The 25,960-nt window shown below is 43.0% G+C and overlaps 1 protein-coding gene and 1 long non-coding RNA gene across 8 annotated transcripts in view; one reads left to right on the top strand and one right to left on the bottom strand.

The window, feature by feature from the left end:
• Positions 1-3,363, bottom strand: part of ENPP1 (ectonucleotide pyrophosphatase/phosphodiesterase 1) — a 57,736-nt gene extending 54,373 nt beyond the window's left edge. For 3 of the 6 annotated variants that reach the window (XM_054819267.1, XM_054819268.1, XM_054819273.1), the window contains exon 1: positions 3,017-3,363. In XM_054819267.1, coding sequence (XP_054675242.1) covers positions 3,017-3,214 — 198 coding nt within the window. In that variant the 5' untranslated portion in view covers positions 3,215-3,363. The remainder of the gene's footprint in view (positions 1-3,016) is intronic. The other 3 variants (XM_054819269.1, XM_054819271.1, XM_054819272.1) reach the window with 3 other exon arrangements.
• Positions 3,318-17,605, top strand: LOC129204047 (uncharacterized). Of its 2 annotated transcripts, none has more exons than XR_008576266.1 (3): positions 3,318-3,448; positions 4,660-4,922; positions 15,462-17,605. It is a non-coding gene; the product is annotated as an uncharacterized LOC129204047 (long non-coding RNA). The 2 variants fall into 2 exon arrangements; XR_008576267.1 differs by lacking the exon at positions 3,318-3,448 and adding an exon at positions 3,562-3,689.
• Positions 17,606-25,960: the final 8,355 nt, after the last annotated feature.

Here is a 25,960-nt window from a genome sequence, read left to right as displayed (position 1 = left end):
CCACTTCTGACAAAGAAAGCCTGAAATGGTCAAAAAGAAACATTGTCTATTTTGTTACTCCCCCCCAATGTTTCAGCTGTTATAAATGCATGGAAAACTTTATTTTAATGGAATGAGTGAATCAGACCAAAATGCAATGCCTGAGTCACTGGTAAGCTGGAGTAGAAAACCTCAAACCTAAGCAAGGGTTACACTGCTCTTGGGCAGCAGCATGCTGCTCGGTCACACAGCGGCAGCAGGAGAACCTGGAGAGACTACAAACATGCAGACAGCTCGTTGGGCTTTGAGGAACAAAGCTAAGAGGTCACAAAATTGGCAAGACACTAATAAATGAAAAGGAGTGCACAGAAATTACATAAATGGATAAAAGGATCAACATCTTTCACGACTACTCAAAGCTGGATGTTTTCATTCCATTGCCTTCGGGAAGCACCATGGGTTAGTAAATCCCTGTGGGCCTGTCCCACCATTTGGGGAATCCTTCCTGTGCAGCTGGAACAGAAAAGCAACCTGCATGGTATGAAAACCTACAGCTCAACTAAAGTTATGCCTGCCACAACAAGCTCTGCTACAAGAGGAGGTGAGTTGATACAACTTCCTTCTGTACCTACATCCTCCTTCAACCAACATACATTCAGTCAACAACCAAGTACCACCATGTTAACACACAGGCTTCTGGAGCAACCAGCAAAACCCATGGATAGAGTCTGCATCATACCACCTTTTGTGCCCGCGAACTCTGCAGTTCTTCTTTAATAGGGCGAGGTTGGCTCATGGATGGAACTGGGAATATCGAGGTCATGTTCACAAATTGTACAGACATCTATGTGTGACAGGCACAGGGACTGGAAGAGGGGAAAGCAAGCAAGCCTGTGCTTTCCAGAAAAATGAAAAGAGTAATTCAACTATTCTCTAATCACCGCAAACACACCCATCAGTTTTAACAGAAAATTCAACATAAAAAAAAAATATAGTTTTAGATAAGTTTATCTACCCAAGTAAAGGAAGCAAAGGTGCATGCAACTAGGGTAGATGCAGGCAAAGGGAGTTTACCTATGTCTAGTTTACACAGTGCCACTTTTATAGTTTCACATTGCCCAACCCAAAACACCAAGTAGATAAGTCTATTCATTTGGGGTTTGTTTGGTTGTTTTTTCCACCCCCCCCACCCAGATGACATCATCAATGCATTATAAATCCATTGGCTTGTAAGAAAGAACAAACTTGCATTTCCAACTCCAGTTTTCAACTTTCTAACATGATGTTTGGGTTAAATACACTCTTGTTTTACTCAATCCAATATCACCTGCAGTATTCAGAAAGTTTTTCAAGCAGTCTCCGAATATTCTAAATTATCTCGGTGTCTGCAACAGCCAAAACCAATACTGCATGGTCATTTATATTTAGAAGTTTTAAATTACTTCAGTATAGATGACATATACTTCACTTTGACACTTTAGTCAGCACAGGATTAACATTTTGCCAGTTCTCAGGGAACAGCTGTGGTTTGGAAAATAAGGACTGAGTTCAGAAGAGTAAGTAAGTACCTGCAAGCATTTTAACTTGTGCTCAACTCCACTTGTTAAGTGGCTGTATATTGCTACTAATTTTGGTGCATTAGACCCTAAAAAGCTCAGAGCAACAACATTAGGCCTTGAAAAGAAAATTATTATTTTCCACTATTGCTACCTATTTCTAAGCCTAAAAAAAATGCTGAGCTGTTTTCACCATCCAACTGCAATGGCTTTCATGGCACAACCTAACCTCCCTAGAAGACAATAAAGTAATGAAACAAGCTACAAACCACTACCTTTATTTAAGGGGACTTTTCATCAGAATAGTTACCAAAAAAAGCCTTCTACATGGAAGCTATACCATAGACCATTACATGAATTTTGGTATTTTTCTTATAATGTTCTGACAGACTTGGAAATCCAACTTACACCCATTACATCAGAAATTACGACTAACATGTAGTCACTACAATATGGTGGATGGTTCCTTTGAAACAGTAACCGGATTACAAAGCTATAGGTAAATTTGGAAAGGCATCTTGATCCTTATACTTTAACGCATTGAAAGAGGACTACTTATGGATATATATAGATATATGTAAGAAAGTCCGCTGCAGTTCCACTGAAGCTTCCTTCCAAGAATGCTGCAGTTTTCACCTTAATAGTGATTTTAGCCTCATAATGATCACTCCAGGCAGTCAGGAAGGTCTTATTTTCACATCTCTACAGGGAGGATAATTATAATACAGCAGCGTGGCTAAAACTGGAAAGTGACCTACCTGCTAACAATGGCTTTGGCCATTGGGACCTCCAAACCAGGGCTGAAAGTGTCTCCAAGTGCTGCTTGGAGCCAAGCTTTCAATCCACACACAGTACTTCAAATTCAGTGAAAAGCAAGTTTTTATACTTCCTCCATCCTTTCAGCTCTTGACCTCTTCTAAGCTTTTCCAGCCATATTAACCTGTTTTAACCTGTTTTTGTCTTCTTTGGTGCGTCCCCTCCACCAAACAGCTAAAACCATGTGACAGAAGATGGGACAACCATGAACACTACAAAAGAATCAAGACGATTCAACCCTGAGCGCTGTCAAGAGAGTAAAATAAATTAACTGAAAAACAATAACTCCCCTTTCGGACAGGTTGCTGTTCATAAGCAATAACGTATACGCAAGCGCCCCACCCGTACCCACAGCTAACTCCTGAGCCGCCCCACAGCACTGCTGCCGGGGCATCCTGAGCAGCCGCTGCCGCCGAGGGCGGTTTCCCTCTCCCAACGCCGCTCCAGACCGGCGGGACAGAGCTCCCGGGAGGCTCTGAAGGCCCCACCTCGGGCTCCTTTCCTTTCCCTGAGGGGCCGAGGAGGCTTGTCCGTCCCCAGCCCCGCGGAGCGAAACACCTGTCCTCGGCCGCGCCACGCCGCTTCCTCATGCGCCCGCCGGTGAGGTGAACCCTGAGGAAGGCCGCCCGCGCGTCCGCCCCCGCCCCCCCGCCCCCGGCCCTTACCAGCGAGAGCACTTTGTAGGTGTTGGGGTCCTTGCTCTTGCCACCCGGAGCTTTCTCCGGCTCCTCGGCCACCTCCATAGCCGGCAGCATGGACATGGACACGGCCTCAGCCTGCAGCCCGCCGTCAGCCTCCCCTACCCCGCCGAGGTGGTCCTCATGGCCCTTACCCGCTGCCGCTTGCTGCCCGTTGCGCTGCATGATCCCCGCGCTCTGCCCTCCGTTCACCGCGGCCCCGGCTATTAATAGCGCGGCGGCCCTGCCCGGCCCCGCCCCGCCCGGGAGCAGGGCCACCGGCGGCCCCCGCTCCCTCACGGGCACCCCCGCGGGCCGTGGCGCGGAGAGGGGAACAGCCCATTCCCTGCCCGCCCCGCTCGGCCTCCCCGCCAGCGTGGGGCGCGCCACCGCCCCCCGCTTTCCGCCCCGTCCCTGCAGGTGAGGGCAGGGCGGCAGCAGGGCAGAGCCGCGGGGCCCGGGGCGGGCGGGGGTGTCGCCGCCGCAGCAGCTCGCCGTGACATCACGTCGCTCCAAAATAGCGGCCGGGGGAAGGCGCCGGGCCGTGTTTACGAGGGAGCGCGGAGAAAGTTTCCGCTGGCCGACCCCCGCCGCGGGAAGCGGGCGGAGGCGGTGGCGCGGCCTTCCCCGAAGCCGCCCGGCGGCCCCGGCGGCAGCACAGGTGTGCGCGGAGGCGGGGGGTGCCGGTCCCGGTGCCGCCGGAGGCACTGCACCCAGCACCCGCTGCGGCTTTGCAACCCGAGCTCTGCTCGCTGGCGCTTCGTTGCCTGCTGCTGGTCCCCTCCGCAGGCTGAAGGCGCTTCCCTCCCTCCCTGCCTGCCGGCCTTCGTCTCTTCCCGGGGAGAGTTTCCCCTCCCGTCTCTCCCCCCTGCGCCCGCGGAAACCCCCCACGCGGGGCATTAGGCGGGGCGGGAGCTCAGCCGGCAGCCTCAGCGCCCTTCCCAGGGGACATTTCTCCTCGTTTGAGGTGACTTCGGGTTAACCGCCGCCAGGCCAGGCCGTGCCCGGGGTGTGCAGCGGCGTTAGGGTGAAAGCCCTGTGCAGGTATCCTTCTGGGTCCTGTGTTTGGACAGGCACCGTGTTGCTCCATGGTGTCGCCTCCCACTGATTCTCACTAAACTCAGTCCTAGTGTTTGGTAAGGGAGAGACACCCTGTGAGCATCTTTACCGAGCCCAGCTGCCAGCGGGGAAAGCCGGTTCGCTCCGCTTGTGTAGCTTATGGCTGGCGGTGCAGGGACTGGAGCGTAACACATCTAGTGGCTCCGGCGCAGGTTGCTCTGAGACATGTGTGGGTGTTCAGTAGCATCAAGGCTTGCAAACTCTGCTTAAGCTCAAAATTGCTAAAAGTACCTCATTTTTCATTATTTCTTAAGTTACTGTAATATGCATAGTTATGTATATTGACATTAGATTTACTCTTTTGGTTCTAATGTGATGATGGTTTTGATTTCGTAGGGCTTGAGGAGTCTATGGTAGATTTATTTTAACTGTCAGCGTGCTCAGAAAAGAGTGACACTTGCATGGTTTCTGTCAAAATCCATATTTTCTGAAAAATAGCTACAATGAAAAAAAAAATTCCTTTGGAAGTGATTTTGATCCCCGTCAAAATGTTGTTCTGTCTTCTATTTCAGCTGAGTTGCACAGTGAAGCTGCCACTACAATTATCCTTTAAAAGTAATTGTAAAGATAGAGCATTTACAAAACTGCTGGTCTGTAGTGCTACTACAGCTCACAGCACGTTGAAGGTTACTGCAGAGCTGCCTGCATATGCATGTTGTCATCTAGTGAGGCTCCATAGCTGCAGGCTGGAGAATTTCTACACTAATACTTCACTTGATCGTAAAGAAAAGAAAAAGGCGACAGAAGGTGTGAGAATCAAGCTCTTGAGTCTATGGTAAGAGTCTCCTGTATTCCGTTAATGAGGCATTTCAAACAACTGAGCAGCTGACTGTACATTCAAGGATTTTTGACATTTGAACTATTGAAAAATGTAAACTGAACACTGACTGATAATTTTGAAAACACTCATGAAAACTGACATAGTCAAATTAGGCTTTTTTTCAGTGAATGCGGTTTTAATAACCAGCGCAACAAGAGGCAGTAACAACCTCACTTTTTTTTTTTCCCTAAAAATGAAAAGATGCTGTAATCATATGGGTTTAAGTTAAAATCTTTTTCTTTCTGTTTCCAGTCACACTGGCATGAAATAAAATGCCTCCCCCCCAGAAAAACACCCCAGAAAATTAAAATCTTTCAGGTGTTTTTTTACAAATAGTTAAAAATTATTTTTCATGTTTTTGTATGTAGAAAGATATTATCTGATTAATTTTAAGAATAAGTCAAATAGAAATCTCCTTTCTTGTCCTGTGTAAGTCATCCACTCAAAAGTTTGAATAGCATACCCTGTGTACTGATGATTCAATGGAAATTACATTTTTTTTTTCTGCTATGTAGTTATATATATCTTTTTTTCCATAGAAAGAAAGGATATTCTGCAGCTGGAACTAACTTCTGAGTTGTTCATTCAGTAACTATTCATTAACGGTTACTTTTCTATGTATAAATATTCATAAAACAATTTTATCATTTCTTTCTGTGCCAATACAAACAGTTAAGGTGCTTCAGGCTAAGTGTGGAAAATAATTAACCAGCATGGAAAATAATTAACCTACCAGTGAGAAGTATGCTCATTTCAGCTGACTGACAGGGTGTTGAGGTACTCTAGACAAGAGGAGAATGGAAAACCAGAAGGGACTAAATTTTGACACTGAGGAAATCAGGTGAAAATTCTTTTCTGTTGAACACAGGGAGAAGAGACAAAACATTTCCTATGTTAAACCTTCAGAAATCTACGGCAGCTTGGTCTCTTTGGGAGGAGATTGTTAAATAGCAGTTAATAACATTTTAACAAATCTGTTACAAAAGACTTCATTGTGCAATGAATTAATTGCAGGGATTAGAGAGGTTGCAAATCCAAATTCCAAAGAATTGGTTGTGGCCATTTCGACAGAGACGGAGGAAGCTTTTGAGGAAGCCAGGGCTGCTGCCAGCCCAGCTGCCAGCTCCAGTTGTAACTGAACCAAGCTGCCTCATCAAATGTCAAGAGAGAACAGCAGCCACATCAGCTTTGTCTTTCCAGGCCTTTTCTGTAAAGGGACTCAATACAGATTATCAATTTTAATTTGTCATTTGGCTTTTAGCAGCTACAGGGAAGACAAAGGAACATTAATGATGTAGTAGGAGAGAAAGGTAAACAGTTTTCCACTCTGCTGCGTCTCAGAGCTTGTGATGCTTGTCACTCGTATTTTTTTACCTGGACAAAATCTCCACCAAATGGCCATTTCTAAGATGGGAGCAAATGCCAAGTACCTGCATAACCCTTCTCCGACTGTAGTTTGTGAAGTGGCTATGGCACAAATAGGAACTGTGGGCTAGCGACAGAGGGGGTAAATTTCACCTCATTGGATGAGTAGGTTACCTCACTCCAGGCAGAGTGTGGAGGGACAGGCTGAGCTTGCGGGCAGAGGAGTGCCATGATGTGAGGTTGCCTGTGACAATCAGCTCCAGGCTGGTCTTGCTCAGCTCCATCTTGACCCTTAAATTGCAACATAAACCTTCTCCTAGTGGTTGTGACAACTATTTGGTGTTGCATTGTCTCTAATCCTCAGCAAAATTTCTGTAGCTGTAAAAAAGGCCGGGAGCTCCAGAATAAAAGCTTGAGGCTGCTTGTTAAAGAACATTGCTGCTCAGTGTAACACTGGACTCTCTGCCTCATGGGAGCTAATGAAGCTCTGTTTCTAAGTTCCTGCTGTAAGGACTTCTCTGGTGGTGTTGCATGAGAGCTGCATTGTAAACTATTCTAAAAATCAATGAAAAATTAGTAATTATCTTAGATTTTGAGATATCTTTATGGGGAGTTTTATTTAGCACTCAAAGTATGTCTAAAACTTTACAAAAATGGAAGAAATCCTTAACAAAAGGGACAAATGAAACTAGAGGTATATCTGAAACTGTTTTATTGTGTCTGGCAGTAATGCCTAAAATGAAGTCAGAAATCCCATGGCATTTATGGGCGGCACATCAAACCGTGTGGACTGAACTGTATTTTTCAGATTTATGTCTGTAAAACCAGCATCAAGGGATGGTACATAGCTGAGCAAAGATCCAAGACACAAGGATAAGGTAAAGTTTCAAGACGCACATTGCAAGACTCAGATTCTGAACTTTCCATCATGATGTCACTTTGCCAGGAAAAAAACTTAGAACAACTTAGTCCTTTATAACAGCTTGTTCCAGAATCCAGAATGTTGCTCTCCAAAATGCCCCCTTTTTGATAAGTACACAAAGAAAATTGGTTTTGCAAAGAATTTCCCATTTTTTTGGCCGTTTTATTGGTCTTCAAGAAAATTATGATCTAAGGATAATAAACTGATTGCCTAATATTTCTGGTATCACTGAAAAATGGCACAATCCTGCCTGCTTTCAGTCTTAGTTTGGCACAGATTATCGCAAATTTAATAACTATTAACCTAACAGTTGTTAGATTGCTGGACACAATGAAAAGCCTTTATTTTAGCAATTGGAAATACTTGCTTGACAGTGATTGCCAGTGGTGATTTAAAGAACATGAAACATTCTTTCACAAGTTAAAAGTCGTGTTACGATTTAAACTAGATAAATAAGCAGAAGGCATACTTGTCTTCTCATCCATGGTGGTCTCTGCATGATATAAACATGCTACAACCAACTCTTTCAGTTCCTGCCTTAAAAGCCATTTCTTCTAAGCCATCTGTAACAACTTGGTGATCCAGAAGGTAACGTACAGAAAGACCACTGTGAAATGACATTGACTAACTCTCCTCTGAATCTGTTAGATGTATTCCTAAGGCCCAGCCTCACCACCCTAAATCACATTGAGAAATCTCCTTACATCTCATTGATTTTTGACAACTCATAGTGAAAAAGATTCAATACAAACGGGGATAGGAAGGAAAAAAAAAAGCTTTCAAAATAGACGGTCAGCTGGGAGCAGAAATGTGAAAAAATGCCTAAGGAATTCAGGAATGCATATCCTGAATCTCCAGACAGACTTATATTTCTAAATCATATAGACAGTTTTGAAATCAACATTTGTCATGCCTAAGAGTGTAACAACTGCTGTATTAATCAGGTTAAACAGCAGTCAAAGATCCGCAGCTGAGAAGACTTTTGAGCCAGAGGGAAGGTCTCCTGCTAAATACTGTTTGAGATAATTTTTCATCATGTCTAACCACTTTTGAACACATGCACGCTTTTAACAACTACCCCATTCTGCAGTAGGAACTTTTGCAGTTTCATTCTTGGTGCCTGAAGAATCACCTCTTTAAATTTTAGTATTTATTGTCATCGTGTAAAATACATAGGTCAATGTAATTGGAGAAAGTCCCGTGCCCTGTGTAGTAGCATTACTGTTCAGATGCTGCACGTCCCCTTTCCCACAGCTACAGGCATTGGCATCCACTACCTTTTTACTGGAAGCAAGTGCATGGAATGCCAAGTTTGTATTTCACTGCTGGAACAACATGTATTTCATATGAACATACTAAAATGTCATCAAAACAAGATTCTGGGAAATACCATTACTTTTGAAAAGTACCGAGAATGATGCTTTAAGACTGGCTTCACTGAATTATCATGAAAAAAAAATAAGAGAGTTTGTGATTTTCACAATGCAAGTTGTTTCTTCCAGTGTTTAACAGTCCACAAATGATGCACATTTAAGGAAACACCTGGTATTGTAAAATATTATATTACTCAATAAAATCCACAAACAATTAGAATACTATATGCAGGGATAATGAGAGAAGTACGATTTGTTATTCTTTGCAGAAAAAACTAATGAAGGCAAAAGACAGGAGATTAAACATTAGTAACAATATTAACATTATCAACATTAATGTTATACTTGACAAGTATAATGTGAAGACCAACTGAAAAACTCAAGAGAGAAAACTCGCAGATCACCAGCAAAGAGGGAGAGGATCACCTGGGAGGAAAGAGAGGGGAAGTTGTATCCCTGGTTTTTAATGCTGCAGGTGCTGTCTCCCATTCATCTGAATTTCAGTGCTGTACATGCAACCGTTCTAAGTCTAGGAGATGATCAGATTCAATAGAACAAAACAGCTAATGAAAACATTTTGTTGTTTGGATCAAATTTCCCCTCCATAAAAGGACACCCATAAAGCCTCCAAGTAATTTGAATAGCTGTGGCATTCCCATGCTTCAGAGTAACAACAAGAACAAACACTCCATGTTTCTGGAGTCTTGGCCATCACAGCCTTCACTGGACATTGGGGTTTGCAATCCTGACAGGTCTGTGTGCAAACACTTTTGAAAGCTTAAACCCTGTTTAAGAATAACATCTGTATATAGATTTTAGTCAGCCATGAATTTTAGAGCTCTCTAATAATCTCTAAGTATGCTGACTAGAGTCATGTTTTCTCTGGAAGACTGTAACTCTTTTCCAATGGAAACAACTATCTAACATTAGAGTCTTACATGTTGTTACTGCCAACAATAAAGGCCTGTCCTTGCACTGCCGCATCAGCCTATGCCCAAGTTCCTTGCTGACGCACATCTGCCCACCCATTCTGCTCCTGTGCTTCTTCTGGTGTCACGCAAGCATGCACATAGAGAAAGATTCACCAAGCAGGGAAACCCTGTCTCCTAGTAGGAAATGTTCACACTCTCGTCTCCAAAAAATGTGAGTGGATGTGACCAGCACCTGAGCTCACCCTGATCCTCCTTCAACTCTAGAGTCTTCAACTCTGCCCTCTTGCCCAGCTAACCCATGCCACCTCCTCTTAGATTCCTGCAACAAAAAACTACCCAGGGAAATTCCAGGACAACATTTTAGTATTATTTTGGGCTCCATAGTTTGTCTGCTCTGCATTTATGAAAACAGATCTTTAGAAATATTTATAAAAGTACAAGAGGATGCATAACATTGCTTCTGGTAAAGCTACTTCAGAGTGAGATAAAATGAAACCATTTTCTGGGGTATGGTCCAGATGAGAAGCCCACCAGGAAAATGAAACAGTGCGTGTTTACATAACTGTTAAAAAATATATAATCCTTCAGGATGACACCGCAAGGAGGCAGTAGGTATTCTGGCGCAGGGTGCTGCGCCTACCCCCATTTTTGAGCACCAACATGAAGTCTCTAGCAGAGTGCCTACTGCTGAATCCCTGCTACTTTATGACCAGATCTAGACCCAGGCATCTTCAGAAGACTGTCCTGAGATTCACCAGAGCTAGATGTCAGGCTGAATAGCTAATTCAGACTGCGGGGAATGCCAGGAAGCACATTCTTCTGAATTTGTTTCAAGGCACCCTAGGCATGATCTTCAGAAGCCCAGAAGACCACAAGGGATATCTTGCCATCCAAACGCAACCCACTGCCCTTCTTTCAGAGCAGAATTTGAGCGTGTTGATATAAGTCATAATATTGTTGGTGGACAAAGAGATGGTGGACAAAGGGAACTGAAGTCTGCAGGTGAGGCTGACAGAGCCCATCTAGGTACCATGTGCTAAACCAGTCCTAAAGGGACACATGGTGAGTTAGTCAATACTGGCTCCACAATCAGTATAAAGGAGTAGTAAAAACGTGTGTCCTCCAGTCTCTAGTATTCTCCTTTCATACCTTCCTGTAGCTTTAAGAGAAGTGGAAGGCAATACCCCTGAATCTATTCAGGAAATAGAATAACAAAAAGCAGGTCTTTTACAAACAGAGCAGCCACTGTTCTGCTGACTCCAAGCCTGCGCTGGGTATTTCAGGCAGCAGACTCTCAGCCCAATCACTACTCAATCTACTCTTTGTCCCAGCTTAATTTGCAAATTGATCTTCTGACAACTAGAGTTAAGTATCCTTTATCAAAATCCCATTGATGTCAAGTTTGTTAACAAACATTTTTTTTTAGGCATCTACATTAAACTAAATCAGCAATTCCTTTATATGGACATGTCACAACCAAATTATCTTCAGATGGCAGAGACAGATTTGCACATTCCATATTTGCTTCCCTTGCCTAAACTTGTTTGTCCTCAGTTTCTCAGTAGTCCATCACTTATGAGAAAGTCTGTATTACTCAGCAAATCTTGGGTAAGCTTCACTCACTGTAGGATATATAATGCAGACTCTGTGCAAGTGTTACCTTCTCATATGAGCTCTTCCTGCTAAAACTAAGCAGCTGGGGAAAAAAAAAAAAAAGGAAACTATCTCAAAAGGCAGGTGTATGAAATTTACCTGACAAAGAACTCCTCCAGAGAAAAATTTAATAGCTCTTTTTTTCTATTATTTTTTTCTATCAATTTGTCTTTTCATAAGACGGTATGAAAAAAACCCACCAAACAACAAAATTTTATCGTCAGCTCTTGTAGGGATGTTTCTTTAGACTGTCACCATTTAAAAACTAGTATGTTCAACCAAACCCAACTATGTATTTTAGGGGAGGTTGAATTGACTCAACCAGGATGTTAGTGGTGTCTAAAAGCCATTTTACCCTCACCCCAGAAAGAAACATGATGTATTTTTAGTGAATGTTTATTTTTGTCTGGGGTTCCTTTTTCACGGAAAGTTCCAAGAGCTCTGTGTACCAGATATCTTGGCCACATAGTTTACAAATTATTGGCAAATCAGCTTGTCTCAGACTAGACGTTCAAGCTTCTGAAGAATTGCTTGTGTTTGGAAGGTATCTTCCTATAACACTTCCAGGGTGTTAACTCACCACGTGGTTGTTGCGCTTAGTCACCCTGGTATGTACTCTTATCTTCTGCACTGCAGCGTAATTCGCAGAGAAAGCACCCGAACAGTAGTAATAGCTGGCCTTTTGAAGATGGCAAAGCATTTGTGCTAAGGCTCTTCTTTGTTGGTTACCCCTTTAGACTTGTTGAGTGTCAATAATCATGAGAGTGTTCATTGACAGCAAGTTGACTCATTGTGATGCCCTGTGACACATGGTTAGAACTGTTAATCAAACAGCTAGACAAGATCTTCTTATATTTTGAATTGCAAATCATGTTTTTAATCTAGCCTATTTAGAAAAAGGTCCAGAATTTACTTTGAATTATTTTCCATGGAGGAGAAGGGTAGGGCAAGCAATTCCTTAAGGCGAAGTAATGATTTATTGACAGTCAGAAGTCATTGCCCATAGTCTTCTGGCTTAGCAATCCACCATGCCCCATGGGCTTTTAGAGCATGTACAAACAGTTATGAAGCAAGGAAAACTTTGGGCATAGCTCCATGTTCTTCTTGGCATTCTTAGAGAGCAATGGCAGTGTTTAAGAGGATTCTGTAAATGCAGATTAGCTTTTTCACAGAAACAACACAGACTATTTCTCCATGTAGACAAGCCATAATTTCTTCACCTGATGCCTCACAGAGACATTTCCTCTGGCTTTTGTCACAGCCCTCTTTACTAACACAATTTATAGTTCGGGAGCCCCAAGCCCTGTCTCTTTCCATGACTCACATCTCTCTAACATGAGGAAATCCAATTCAACAATTCTGAGATCAATCAGGAAGACTGACCTGATAAGAAGGCCTAGTTACGCGGGATCAATACCTGGGGTCCCCACTGTGACCTGGTCTCTCACCACAACCACCAGTCCCAAAAATGAACTAGTCAGTTAGCACTGGGTAATAAGGTGGGATGAATCCCAAACACTGGGCAGTGCCACTGCCCTTGTACTCCTTTCAGTCTGTGCTTTGTTTACCAAAAAAAAAAAAAAAAAAGCCTACATGTTAGCGAACACTATTATTGTTTAGCTTCTCCACTAATTATTGGAAGATAGATATTAATAAAATGGGGTTTGAGGATGCAAGGAAAATATTACTGTACTCCTTTTTGTGTGTGAGCTTAAAGTCTCAAAGTACATGCCAGACATCTATCTTTTTAGAAGTTTTATGTGAAGAGTAGAGATAAGTAAGCATTAATTGTACCCCATGAACTACGTAAAGACTCAGTCCTTGCAAGGCTTACATGAAAAGTATTTGCAATAACCTTTTTATAAAAGCTACAAGGCAGTAAATCTCCTCATTCTTCCTCTTTATGGTATAAAAATCCAAAGCTCCAGCATATCAGTTTTACCTCATGCATTGGCTCAAGTATATAAATCAATTTCCATCTGATCTTCTTTCTGAGGTATTTCTCAGCCATTGGTGTTTATCTTATACATTGTGTGTCCCCTAGATAATTGAAACGTGGACAGAAAGGTAGAATATTTTTTTAACTACTCTGGAAATCAGCAAACTATAAAACAGGCAGGTCTTTCCACTGTCCAGCTTCCAAGGGTAACAGCTGAGTAGTCCTTTGTCACTAACAAAATAATGATACTGAAGAATAGTGATCAACAGCTGCATCCTGTATCCAAAACAATAAAGAGGCAGGGACCCAACGGTTATGATAGTCATATAATAGTCACACAGTCAATTAGCTCTCACATCTTGATAATTTTATACATTTAATTGCCTTTAGCCTCCTGCATTTCTTCTCCATCTTCTGACTGGTCTCAGTGGATATAAATGGGAGTGACCTGCAAGGCAGCTTCTCTGCAATAAAAGCTGCTGAGGAGATCCAGTAACTACCACATTCTCCATCATGTGTCTGGGCTCTTTTTAGCCAGGCTGCCTTGCCCCAGTCTTTGTATATATTCCAACTAAAATTCACATATCTTTTTCTTATGAGGAATTGGAATAGGATTTTGGCAAAGAAAGCATGGACAACAGCATGAGTTTTGGATGCGCTGAAGAGGAGAGTCGTGGCAGAAACACTGTGCTGGAAAAAATTTCCTGTCCTCGGGAAATTTTTAGGACTTCAGAAACTCTTACATTCTGCACCAGGTCACAGCCATCTTTCAGATGGAGAGAGCAGTCAGACAGAAAGGCAACAAAACAAGTAGCAGATTCGCTGTTAAGGCATTCACTCAAGTTGTACAAAATCCAGCATCAAGCTTGTGCCTGCAAGCTGCTCCGACTATGGATTTTGTCAGGTCAGCCAGCCATGGAGCAAAATGGCTGTCAGCCAGGACTCAATGAGTTCAGGTTGTTTGTCAGCTCAGGAGAAGCCTGAAAAAAGTCCTGGAGATGATATGTTGGCATCTAACCTTGTTCTGAAAATTGTTTGGCTGACAAGGTTGTGTTGGGACACCAATGAAAGCAAATTCAGACTCTGCAAAATTATTTCATTTCACTGAGCTAATTCACTCCCCCCCCCCCAAAAAAAAAAAAACCCACAAAAAAACCAAACCCAACAAACCCTAAGTTTTTTTTAAGTTTTTTCTGACCAACTCTATCCATGCCCTTTTTTCCCAAACTAGTCAAAGGCACTTGGTACATTTTCTGGCTCAGCATGACATCTCCTATCGTTACATTTTGGAGAGGCTTTCTCACACATTCTTGCAGATGCTGTGCAAAACAATCAATAAAGTCCATACAGGAAGGAGGTATTGATGAGTTACATCACAACTCCACCCTTGGAATAAAAGTCCCCTTCACTCCCCTACCCTCCACTTTTTCCTTCAGTTGTCCACACACTTACTTCCCAACCTCACAAACACAGATGGAAATAAAAACAAGTAGGGAACAGTTTTCCAATCCAAGTGTTCAGGAAGATGATTCACAAGCAATGAAAGCAGAGCAGGAGCTAGGACTGCTGAAGGGGCAGCATGAGCAGTGCTTATACAAATTCTGGCAACACAGATGCTTTTTATTTAAATCGCAGTAAACCCAGGTATATTTCTCAAGGTCCTGGCTATGAGGACTTTCTGTGTTATTCTCCATTAAATATCCTTGAGCACTGTCTCAATCAAACAGACCTTGCATTACTTTTCTATGGTAAAAATGCCTTTTTAAAATAAATTTAATCATTATTCATTGACACAAAAAACACACATCTAACTGAGTCATTGAGGCAGTTCCCTGTTATCATGGGCAACTGTGACATTCAGGCTGATTCAAAAGTTGACCAAGCTCTTTCTGAAAAGTATTTTTGTTTATTCCTTGCAATTTCCCTTGAGTAGCTGTTCCAGAAGCTTACTGGTGAGAATCTGCCTTCCGATTTCCAGCTGGAATCTACTGTTAGCAAATTTATGTATAGTTACAATTATTTGGTGCCAACACCGTTCTGTGCTACAGATAGCTGGTTTTATCTTCTCTGCTGTTCATCACCGCTTTCACTCCTAGCAATACAGCTAGAAAGATTGGTTTATCTCCTCTCAGATTCTGCGTTTGCTCTGCTAAACAAGACAAGTTTTTTAAGTCTCTTGTTTGAGAATAGATTAAAATAAGCAAGAATATAGAGACTTCAGGTTTTGTATCATAGCAGGACCCTGCCTTTGCTCCTCCTCCAAATTGGAATCACCTCTTCAGTAACTGGAATTATGATGTTCCCTTACAGTTTGAAGTTCCCTTCACCTACTAAACAGCAACAAAAGTGTATCATCGATGCGCATTAGCCAGCCCTACGCCAGCTCTGCTCTGTCTCTACTTACAACAACTACCTCTGGAGACCATGTGGACAACTATCTGACAAGCTGCTGAGCTGCTGACAACCAGCAACCAAAGACAGGGAGGTGCCACCAGTGACAGTCACAACCTTTTTCACTTTGAAGCAAGCTTTGGTTAGGTAAGAGGCTGCTGCAGCTCTGGGTGGACCCTGGACAGGCTTCAGCATGACTAAGACCATTTTCTTGGAAGCTTCACTGCCAGTGATGGTCATTTCAGGTCTACAACACAATCCTTGTGCCATCTAGTCTGATCTGGCCAAACCTGTGAGTACCTATATGTGAAACCACTCAGAATTAATATCTAAAGAAGAAATTACACAATTCTTTGTTTCCTCTCTTCTGCTTGGCCATTAGGGTGTCACTGCAGTTGTCACTCAGTCCAGCCAAGCCCATGTGGCTGTATAAACACCAATACACATGGAACATCTCATTTGAATTCAAAGTGATAAATAGAAGTTGACAGCAGTTCACAAATGACACTGAGTAGTTAAAATGCAGATGGATTATTAGAGACCAGGAGGAAACAATTGTTTTCTTCAGTTTAACCTCAAACCTCAGCAAACAATCCAGGATGTCACACAGGAAAATCCCATCATGAGTCATGTCCCATATATCATTATCCCATGCTATAGCTGTCCAGAATGCTGTGCAGCTTTGTCGAACAAGAAGTAGACTGTGGATTCAGTGATTCAAAAAGCAGAAGCTTTAGCCAGAACACACAAAATTTGTCAGTGCTATTTTTCTCTGCAGTTATTCTGCATTAATCATAGTATAGAAACTTATCATAGAAAATAAAACCATAAATTTTTATGAAGAAATATAATCTTTCTTACAGTGGGTTTCATAAAGTTCCTAGTATATTCCAGAAATCAGTTAGACAACTTCCCTTTTGACTTCATGTCATTCGTCAGTTGTGTTCACCAGGACTCATTTTTTACAGCAATCAATCAGCAAATTTGTCGAGTGGTATTACAGCAATCTGCCCATGGTTGTGTTAGGTTGTTCATGTCTGGAAAAGATGGAGCTTTCCATAACTGCACTAACAGCAGGCAATAATTTCTGTTTGCTACTTTGAACTATACACTACTTGTCTTTGTGCGAGACACAAAAATCTATTTTCCTATTTTTATTTCTATTTCTAGAAAGCTTCCACATTGCTTTTTGTGTTGGGTTTGCGTGGCAAGGTTTTGGTAGCGGGGGGGCTACAGGGGTGGCTTCTGTGAGAAGCTGCTAGAAGCTCCCCCTGTGTCTGACAGAGCCAATGCCAGCCGGCTCTCAGACGGGCCCGCCGCTGGCCAAGGCCAAGCCAATCAGCGCCTCTGTGATAACATATTTAAGAAGAAGAAAAACACTTAGAGAGAGAGAGCTTTTGCAGCCGGAGAGAGGAGTGAGAAGATGTAAGAAACTCTGCAGACACCAAGGTCAGTGCAGAAGGAGGGGGAGAAGGTGCTCCAGGCGCCGGAGCAGAGATCCCCCTGCAGCCTGTGGTGAAGACCATGGTGAAGCACGCTGTCCCCCTGCAGCCCGTGGAGGAAGGATGAGGGGGTGTAGAGATTCCACCTGCAGCCCGTGGAGGACCCCACGCCGGAGCAGGTGGAGGCACCCGAAGGAGGCTGCGTCCCGTGGGAAGCCCACGCTGGAGCAAGCTCCTGGCCGGACTGGTGGACCCGTGAAGAGGGGAGCCCACACCAGGGCAGGTTTGCTGGCAGGACTTGTGACCCCGTGGGGGACCCCACGCTGGAGCAGTCTGCTCCTGAAGGTCTGCACCCCGTGAGAGGGACTCCATGCTGGAGCAGGGGAACGATGAGAGGAGTCCTCCCCCTGAGGATGAAGAAGCGGCAGAAACACCGTGTGATGAACTGACCGTAACCCCCATTCCCCATCCCCCTGTGCCGCTGAGGGGGGGAAGGTTGAAGCCGGGAGTGAAGTTGAGCCCGGGAAGATGGGAGGGGTTGGGGGAAGTGTTTTAAGAGTTGATTTTATTTTCTCATTCCTCTACTCTGTTTTGCCTAGTAATAAATTAGATGAATTCCCTCTCTAAGTTCAGTCTGTTTTGCTCGTGACGATAATTAGTGAGTGATCTCTCCCTGTCCTTATCTCGACCTACAAGCATTTCGTTATGCCTTTTCTCCCCTGTTTAGTGAATGAGAGGAGTGAGAGAGCGGCTCTGGTGGGCACCTGGCCCCCAGCCAGGCTCAACCCACGACACTTTTATACCCATCTTTTAATATTTGGCAGCTTTTAACAATTAGAACATTTGCTAGTACCCCTGGCAACATTTCTGCTGGATTATTTCTCTTAAAGATTTTGCATGTGAGGAAGATATTGAAAGAAAGACTAGATATACTTCTGTAACTCATACAGATTTACAGCATTTCTCATACAATGATGTTTACTTGTAAGTTCTTATCCACAATTCATTTAGACCAACAGAAATTTTCTATCTAAGGGTCTTTACACCAGTGCGCTAAATGAAATCAGTACCTCAGACAACAGTTGCAACCACATACATGTTATCATAAAATGTTAATGTCTTTTTTGTTATTGAAAATATTTTTTTCTGGACTTCTCATAGCTCACCCTATTCCTTTGACAGAAGCGATATGATTTTAATGACTAAGTTCATCACTTTTACACTAAGCTTTCTGAAGGTCCTGTGTTGCAGAAGCAGCATGATTTCTGGTCTGGGAAAGCACAAGTGGCAGGGATCGCAGTCCCAAAGGCAGATCAGGGAGCTAGTTTTATTCCAAATTAGTTCAAGGAATATGAGTGGCACGTGAACAGTTGGGCCAAAGACTAAGGGCCCAGTTGGAGAAAGGAATGGGGCCTCTTTTAATTGTAAGTGGCAACAGCTAGAGAAGGCAAAGACCACATCGAGCCAAAGGTGCAGAGGAGAAACACGACTAGGGCTGGGGAGAGAAAAAGACCCACATTAGAGTAAGAGAAATGATAAGCAGGAACCATTGGAAAAGGAAGGTGCTGGACAGCAGATGTAGCCAGTGACACACTGCACAACAAATAGAAACTGATGTGGTTGCTTCTTACACCCAATGTAGTGGGTCAACTACAAAGAGGGGTCACTGGCCAGCCCTTGTGCCCTCCACAGCCCACAGTGTCTAGGGAAACATTACCAGTCCTTGTTGAAATGTGCCTCACTGCCATCTCTTCTCTTTTCCCATTCCTCTGCTTTCCCACCAGACAGTCTCCTGTTTGCTGTCACTCCACTTGACTGTGCCTTTAGGAACCAGGATTATAGGGAATTATTTAACAGAATCATATAGTCATAGAACAGTTTGGGTTGGAAGCGACCTTAAAGCCCATCTATTTCCAACCCCCCTGCCATGGGCAGGGACACCCTCCACTAGACCATGTTGCCCAAAGCCCCATCCAACCTGGCCTTGAACACTTCCAGGGAGGGGGCAGCCACAGCTTCTCTGGGCAACCTGTTCCAGTGCCTCACCACCCTCACGGTAAAGAATTTCTTCCCAATATCTAATCTAAATCTACCCTCTTTCAACTTAAGACCATTACTGCTTGTCCATTGTAAACAGTCCCTCTCCAGCTTTCTTGTAGGCCCCCTCCTTTAGGTACTGGAAGTTTGCTTCCAAACCACCAGAAGCATGTTTGATATGCCAAAGAAAGCCTGAAAGATTTTGACAATGTTCATAAATAAAAAATTACTAAAACAAATACAAGGTCATATCATGTGTGTTTCCCAAGCCTATGCAGCTAAACTTTTTCCAAAACTATGTACTACTCAAAAGATTAGGTTACATACCATATAAAATGCGATCCAACTCATAACCAAGGAAAGGAAATGAGGCAAGATTTCTCATTCTGTGGAAAGAATTAGAGTAAGCAACAGTTTAAACTCACCTTTCCCATGGGTCTGCAGTTAAGCTTTTAAAAATTCCAAGGAAAAAAACCCTTGAATATTCTACTTTTTTCTGCATTCAGACAGTGATTTCTTTCTGCCCTTCTTCCTCCTTGGAACTGAAGACTGATCTGAAATGTCTAATGTTGTTAGGGAGATATCCAGCATCTGGAATCTGAACAAAAAATTTAGAAGAATATAAACTGATGAGATGAAAAGATGTGGACAATGCCCCTTAGGGAAGACTGGAAAGGAGGGCTGCAAACTAATCCCTTCGGAATCTGCTGCTGCATGAAAATGTGCTCCCAGATATAGAAAAGGCATCCTTTTGCCTAAAATGGAGGAGAAATTCATAAAGCGAAATTAAAACCAACTATCATTTCTGAAGCACTTTTTGCATTCCTGGCTGATGGGAATATCCTTCAAATGTTCTAGAGATGATAAAAATGGTATTCACAGATGTAGTTTTGGTAGTTAGACACAAATCTATCAGCTTTTCTCCAGAAAACAAATAGCAATTGGGAAAAAAAATCCAACCCAGAACAGCTGAATAGATGGAAATAACATTCACTGGCTTGCCTGCAAAGCAAAAGGAGCATTCTTTTCCAAAATGCTTTTTCTAAGCCATTCCCCATCCGTCCTCTTCCGCTGGAGACCTGGTTACTCCTGAGATTCAAGAGAAACTTCTGTGGCATGTACTGCATACGATAATAAGAAAAGCACAGAGAGGTTGTTAATTCCCATAGTTATTATGAAAAGCTTTTTTGTTTGATCAAATTGAGTGTTTTATATTTACAGCTGTCTGATACAGCTTCCATCTGTGCTGAGGAGTGTTAAGCTGCTCATACAAAACAGCCTGGCATATCTGAAATGCAGGACTGAGAACACTCTTTAATCCTGTCTACAGAATAACAGGCTTGGATTTTGCCGCTAAGAAAATTCATAACGTAAAACCACTGGCTTCAAAAAGCATTCCTGAAAAAGCACAATGATTAGCCCTGCAACCTCTGGGGCACTGCCATAGCTGAGTAGTCACTAGTGGTGTACCCCAGGGGTGAATACTGGGTCCAATAGAGTTCAACATCTTCATTAATGATCTGCATGATGGGGCAGAGTGTACCCTCAGCAAGTCTGCTAATGACACCAAACTGGGAGGAGTGGCTGACATGCCAGAGGGTCATGCTGCCATCCAGAGGGACCTCACCAGGCTGGAGAAACGGGTTGACAGGGACCTCATGAAGTCCAGCCAGGGGAAGCACAAAGTCCTGCACCTGGGGGAGGAACAACTCCAGGCACCAGCAAATGCTGAAGGCCAGCTAGCTGGGAAGCAGCTCTGCAGAGAAGGACCTGGGAGTCCTGGTGGACAAGTTGAACATGAGCCAGCAGTGTGCCCTTGTGACAAAGAAGGCCAACGGTATCCTGGGCTGCATTAGGAAGAATGTTGCCACCAGGTCAAGGGAGGTGAGCCTTCCCCTCTACTCAGCACTAGTGAGGCCACACCTGGAGTGCTGGGTTCAGTGCTGGGCTTCCCAGTACAGGAGAAACATGGGCATACTAGAGAGAGCCTTTCAACAAATGGCTGCTGTGGTGATTAAGGGACTGGAGCATCTCTTCTACAAGGAAAGGCTGAGAGCTGGAACTGTTTAGCCTGGAGAAGAGCAGGCTCAGGGGGATCTTATTAATGTATATAAATACCTGAAGGGAGGGTGCAAAGAAGATGGAGCCAGACTTTTTTTAGTGGTGCCCAGTGACAGGACAAGAAGCAATAGGCATAAGATGAAACACAGGAAATTCAACTTAAACATAAGAAAAAACTTCTTTCATGTATTAAGATGCACTATGTTTGCAATGACCTAGAAAATGCATCTAGACTAACTTTCGAGTTACAGCTCTTTTCAGCTTTTTTCCTGCATCTTACCCTATATGTGGTCCTCGCAGGCACCCAGAGATGCTCCCGAATTAATACAGATATCCTGCCTGGACCCTGCTGAGAAGAGCTCAAGTTGCTGAAGGGCAGAATTAGGGACAAAACCAAAAACAAAACAAAATGAAAAAAACCCCAAACAAACAAACCCTGGTATTTTGCTTTTAAGGAAATGAAAGAACTTAGCTTTGGCTTATGCCCCTGCCAAGGTGAGGAGCCTAACCAATAGCTCATTTCTCTTTCAGATATACGACACTACAGACATCCATGCAAATTATTAAAAAACCCTCAGTTGCCTTTTTTTGTATGCCTTGCAAGCACAGCTGGGGTTGGTATGGTTGGCATATCTGTTTGTGAACTGTCAGTCTTGCTGAAATCACAATGTGGTCAAAATTCACTTGTCCAGCCATGGCTCTCCTAAGAGAGTGGTTTCTAAATCATCTCCTGCTGTCACTGTAACTGTGAACAGCATCTGCTTCTGAGGTACAACCAGCCAGAGAAATGGCTTCCTTACTGCAAAATATTGGATTACTTGAGCCTCTTCTTTGGTAGGAAGGAAAGACTGTGCCCATCATCTGCTCAGATGAGACCACCCTGCCTCTTAGCTTGAACACCACTCTCTACAGTCCCTAATCTTGTGCAAAGCCACACATGCCTTTCGTGAGTTGTTCTGTTAGGCAGCAATCTGACTCAGTGATAAGAGGCAAGCTAGACAGCAAACAAAACTGTGCAACTTTGCCTTTCCTCGGAGAGCCTCTGGAAAACTGGAGTCCTCTTCTCCCCAGACACATTTCTCTCACATGGAGTAAGACCTGGAGATCTGCCCTTCCTTGCAGCCAGTCTTGGAAAGCGCTGCCCCTCCCTCCAACCTCCAGCCATTACAGGCAAAGCAGGCTATGGCTGAGCTTCCTGGACAGTGGGCAGTTTGGTTTATGTGCCACATCAGTTGCCAGGTCTCCTTAGTACACATTCATAAGTAATTTGGGTCCTTGGCAAAAGACTCCTCCCGCTTCATGTCTGGTTGATCTCAAACCCAAAGCCCTGACCCTGACTGATACCAAATCATGTTCCACCCACCACTGCTCATCCTTCCAAGGACACTCCTTTTCTTTGGTTTCTGCTTCAGGGACTGGGAAGGATTCAAATTTCCTGCTCCTTTGAGACCGTGGGAAGGAAAGTCATTCCAGTAGTCTCCACTTCCCTCTCCCCAGGGGAAATGTGACAGGGCAGGGAAGAGCTGCTTGATTAAGAGGACACTTCTGAACCTCTGACTTCAGGTCCAGAGGCATGACAGATTTGCCTGCCCCCTTACTGACAGCTCTTCACCCTGGAGCAGGAACTCCCCGCACTGCACAGAAATGGTAGTTGGGGTAGAAAAAATCTGTACTTATAAACACAATTGCACATTTTGCATGTGAAAAATCCCAGAATCCTATGTACAAACATTGCAGGACCAGTGTAGGAGGTAATTTGAAAAAACAGCCCTTTCTATACCCATTAATACTGTTTTCCTTAAAGAATAATGACCAACATAGGAGGCAAGGGTATTCTGTGCCATTTAAACAGCTGTATTCTGAAGGTAGCCTTCAGGGAGGTACTGACAAAAAGGTCTCAGTAATAAATATTAAGCAAAAAAAAAAAGTTTGTTTCATATGGTGACAGTCTCACAGGACCAGGGTGTGGTGTTAGGGAAACAACAACAGCACTTGCTAAAAAAAAAATTCAGTTAAGCTTTTCCTTGCTCTGGCTGTAGGATTTTCTGGAGCAGGGTAGGCTGTGTTTCCCTTGCCTGCTCTCTTTTGTTATTATCCTGCCTTGTTACAGAGACAAGGCTAGCTATAGGTAGTGCCAAATTTCTATATTTGCTTACAGGTTTGGTTCTAATACTCTAAAACTAAAAAAAAAAAAAAAACCAAACCACCAAAACCAAAAAACCCAAAACAAAAACAAAAAACCCCCCCAAAAATACCAACCAAAACAACCAAGCATAAGAGAGGGAAACAGCCAGATCCTCCTGAGTTCAGATTTTCAGTGGCTACAGGAGTGCTCAGTTTCTCAGCTTCAGTAGTGGTCTATGGAAAATCACATTTTACAGAATTTTAATTCTCACACAGAAGGTGGCTATGAGAGCTGAGACTCAGCAGCATCTGCTTTTATTGTCAGCAGATTGATTTACACCTATTGCACTCCAGCTTGATACTTAGGGGTCCCAAAACTGGCTAAAAACCACAGAAATAAAGGGCTTGCCATTTTTGGGAAGTTATACCCACATCCCTTAGGAAACAGGAGAAGTTTGAAACTTTCAGAAACAGCATTATTTCTTAGTTGTCAGGACAAAGCAGAGTAGTTATCAAAGGAGGAGTATGTTTTTAAGTGAAATATCTGCCATATGCTGGTTTTACTATGTGTTATTGTCCATTTGTTGTTACTTTCACTGTTTTTTTAACTTCTGAATTTCTCAGCATTTCTGAATAAAAAAAATAACCAATTTTATACAGTCAATTGTTCTTTTGTCCAGATTTCCTACAGTGAGGAACATGCTCCAAGCAGACTTCTTACAATGTCATGTACAGTTTCACTGCCTTTGAACTGCAGGATAGAACTTATTTCCCTCCTACTCTCCTCTACATATCAGAACTTTTGTCTATTTGAGAACTTTAATAAAGAGTAAGTATTCTTTGCTTTTGAAGTGAAAAAAAGGACAACCAGTTGAGAGTCTTGAAACTAAATGGCTGAAATGTTCCAGGTCAACGTTATTTGAATAACACAAATTTTTTAGATTCTCAGAATAACTGTGCAGTAGTTTGTAGCTTTGGTAGCACATGAATTCTGTTTGAGGCAGCTGTTCATTTCCATCTCCATGCAAATCGCAGAAGTTACTCTATTTCAAACAGGAAAAGATCTGCAAAAACATCTTAGGGAACTGCATAAATTTCAGGCTATATTTCTACTGGTAATGCAACCATATGTACACAGTATTGTTTTCTTATGAATTGGCAAGAGGTTTTATTTCTATAAATGGATAAGTCATTACATTTGTTTTCAAATTTAAACAAAAATGCCTGTGCAAGCCTATGAACCTGCTAAAAAATTTAGATAAGGTCACCAAAGCCCAAAGGCCAATGAATTTCCCTTGCATAAATCTCTAGGGTTTGAGAGCTGCACTTCCTACCACGTGCAGCCTTAATTACACGGTACAAGGGTGGTACACAGCACCAACTCTGTCCCCTAATCATCATTCTATCAACTTCTCCACTAGTTCTCCCAATCTCCAAGGCAGGCACTGGCTCATGTAACTAGGGAAGTGAAAACAAGAAAGGTTAGCCCAGAGTTTTCCACCAAATCAGTCAGAAACACAGACGTGTTTTAAAGCAGTCAATGACCTGGTGCTCTGGCTGAACTTAGTGATGGGGGAAAGAAAATTTCCCATGCTTGTTCATCTAAGTAACAAAAAGTGGAACAGTTTTAAGGAGGCCTGAGAAATCACAAGATCAACTAACAGATGGATATTACAGCCTCTGGAGAGGAGGAGAGAGAACTCAGTGCTGCCAGCAGTTTTTAGCAGAGTTTATGTCACGGGGTGTGACAGAGGCTGTATGATACTGCATAGAGAATTGGCACTGAGGAAGCTGGAGCCTCTGCAACATGAAGAGAGTACCCAGGCATCGGCGCCAAGGGAAGAAAAAAGGGCTAAGAACCAAGTCCTTTTCTCACAGAAAATTTTCAGTTAGTTATTCCTATGCAATCTCCATACTTTTATCTGTAAATGACCTGCTACACTTTTGAACGCTAGATATTGTGACAGCTGAATGAACAGTAGGGGAAATAAACATGACTATAGCAAAACCACTTTCATATTTGCTTTCTTAGAGTAGCTGCAACTTCAGACTCCGTTACCACAAAAGTTTGTGTAAAACCCAAATATGTGATCAAGATCCTCTTGTGTTAGATGCTATACAAATATTGAAAGAGAAATAGTTTTTGTCAGCCTGATAGGCAGGGATCTTTAACGCTGAAGGGGCCAACTTTTATCAGCTTTTGCGAGGGGAGGCTAGACATTTTGATAAAGAAGAATATTCAAGAATCTTGTGCAGGAGGACAGCAAATTAATTTTGCTGCTATTTAAGTCTAGCACCTGTTGTGTGTGATAAAATTAATTTTCAGAAGTCTAGACAAACCTCAAAGACATTATTTCATCATGCAGGTACCCAGAGATATACGTAATGCAAACATGAGTGTAACTGTTTCTACACCAGAAATTTGCTTTCATAATTGAACTACAGTATTGGCCTGAAGCTTGTACTGCTGCCATGGTTGGTGATATAGGAGTTAATTCAAATTTCAATATATCAAGTCACAACATCACATCAGTCAAGCTAGTTCTACTTTAAATTGCTAATGTAGACATACCAAATATGATACTCTTAAGAAACTGTTTATTTCTTTGTGGTGGGTTGACCCTGGCTGGGGGCCAGGTGCCCACCAGAGCCGCTCTCTCACTCCCCTCATTCACTAAACAGGGGAGAAAAGGCATAACGAAATGCTTGTAGGTCGAGATAAGGACAGGGAGAGATCACTCGCTAATTGTGTCA

Source organism: Grus americana, chromosome 3, assembly GCF_028858705.1.
Source record: "Grus americana isolate bGruAme1 chromosome 3, bGruAme1.mat, whole genome shotgun sequence".
NCBI lineage: Eukaryota > Metazoa > Chordata > Aves > Gruiformes > Gruidae > Grus > Grus americana.
Note: the sequence above shows the minus strand (reverse complement) of the source record. Positions and strands in the feature narration are given on the sequence as shown.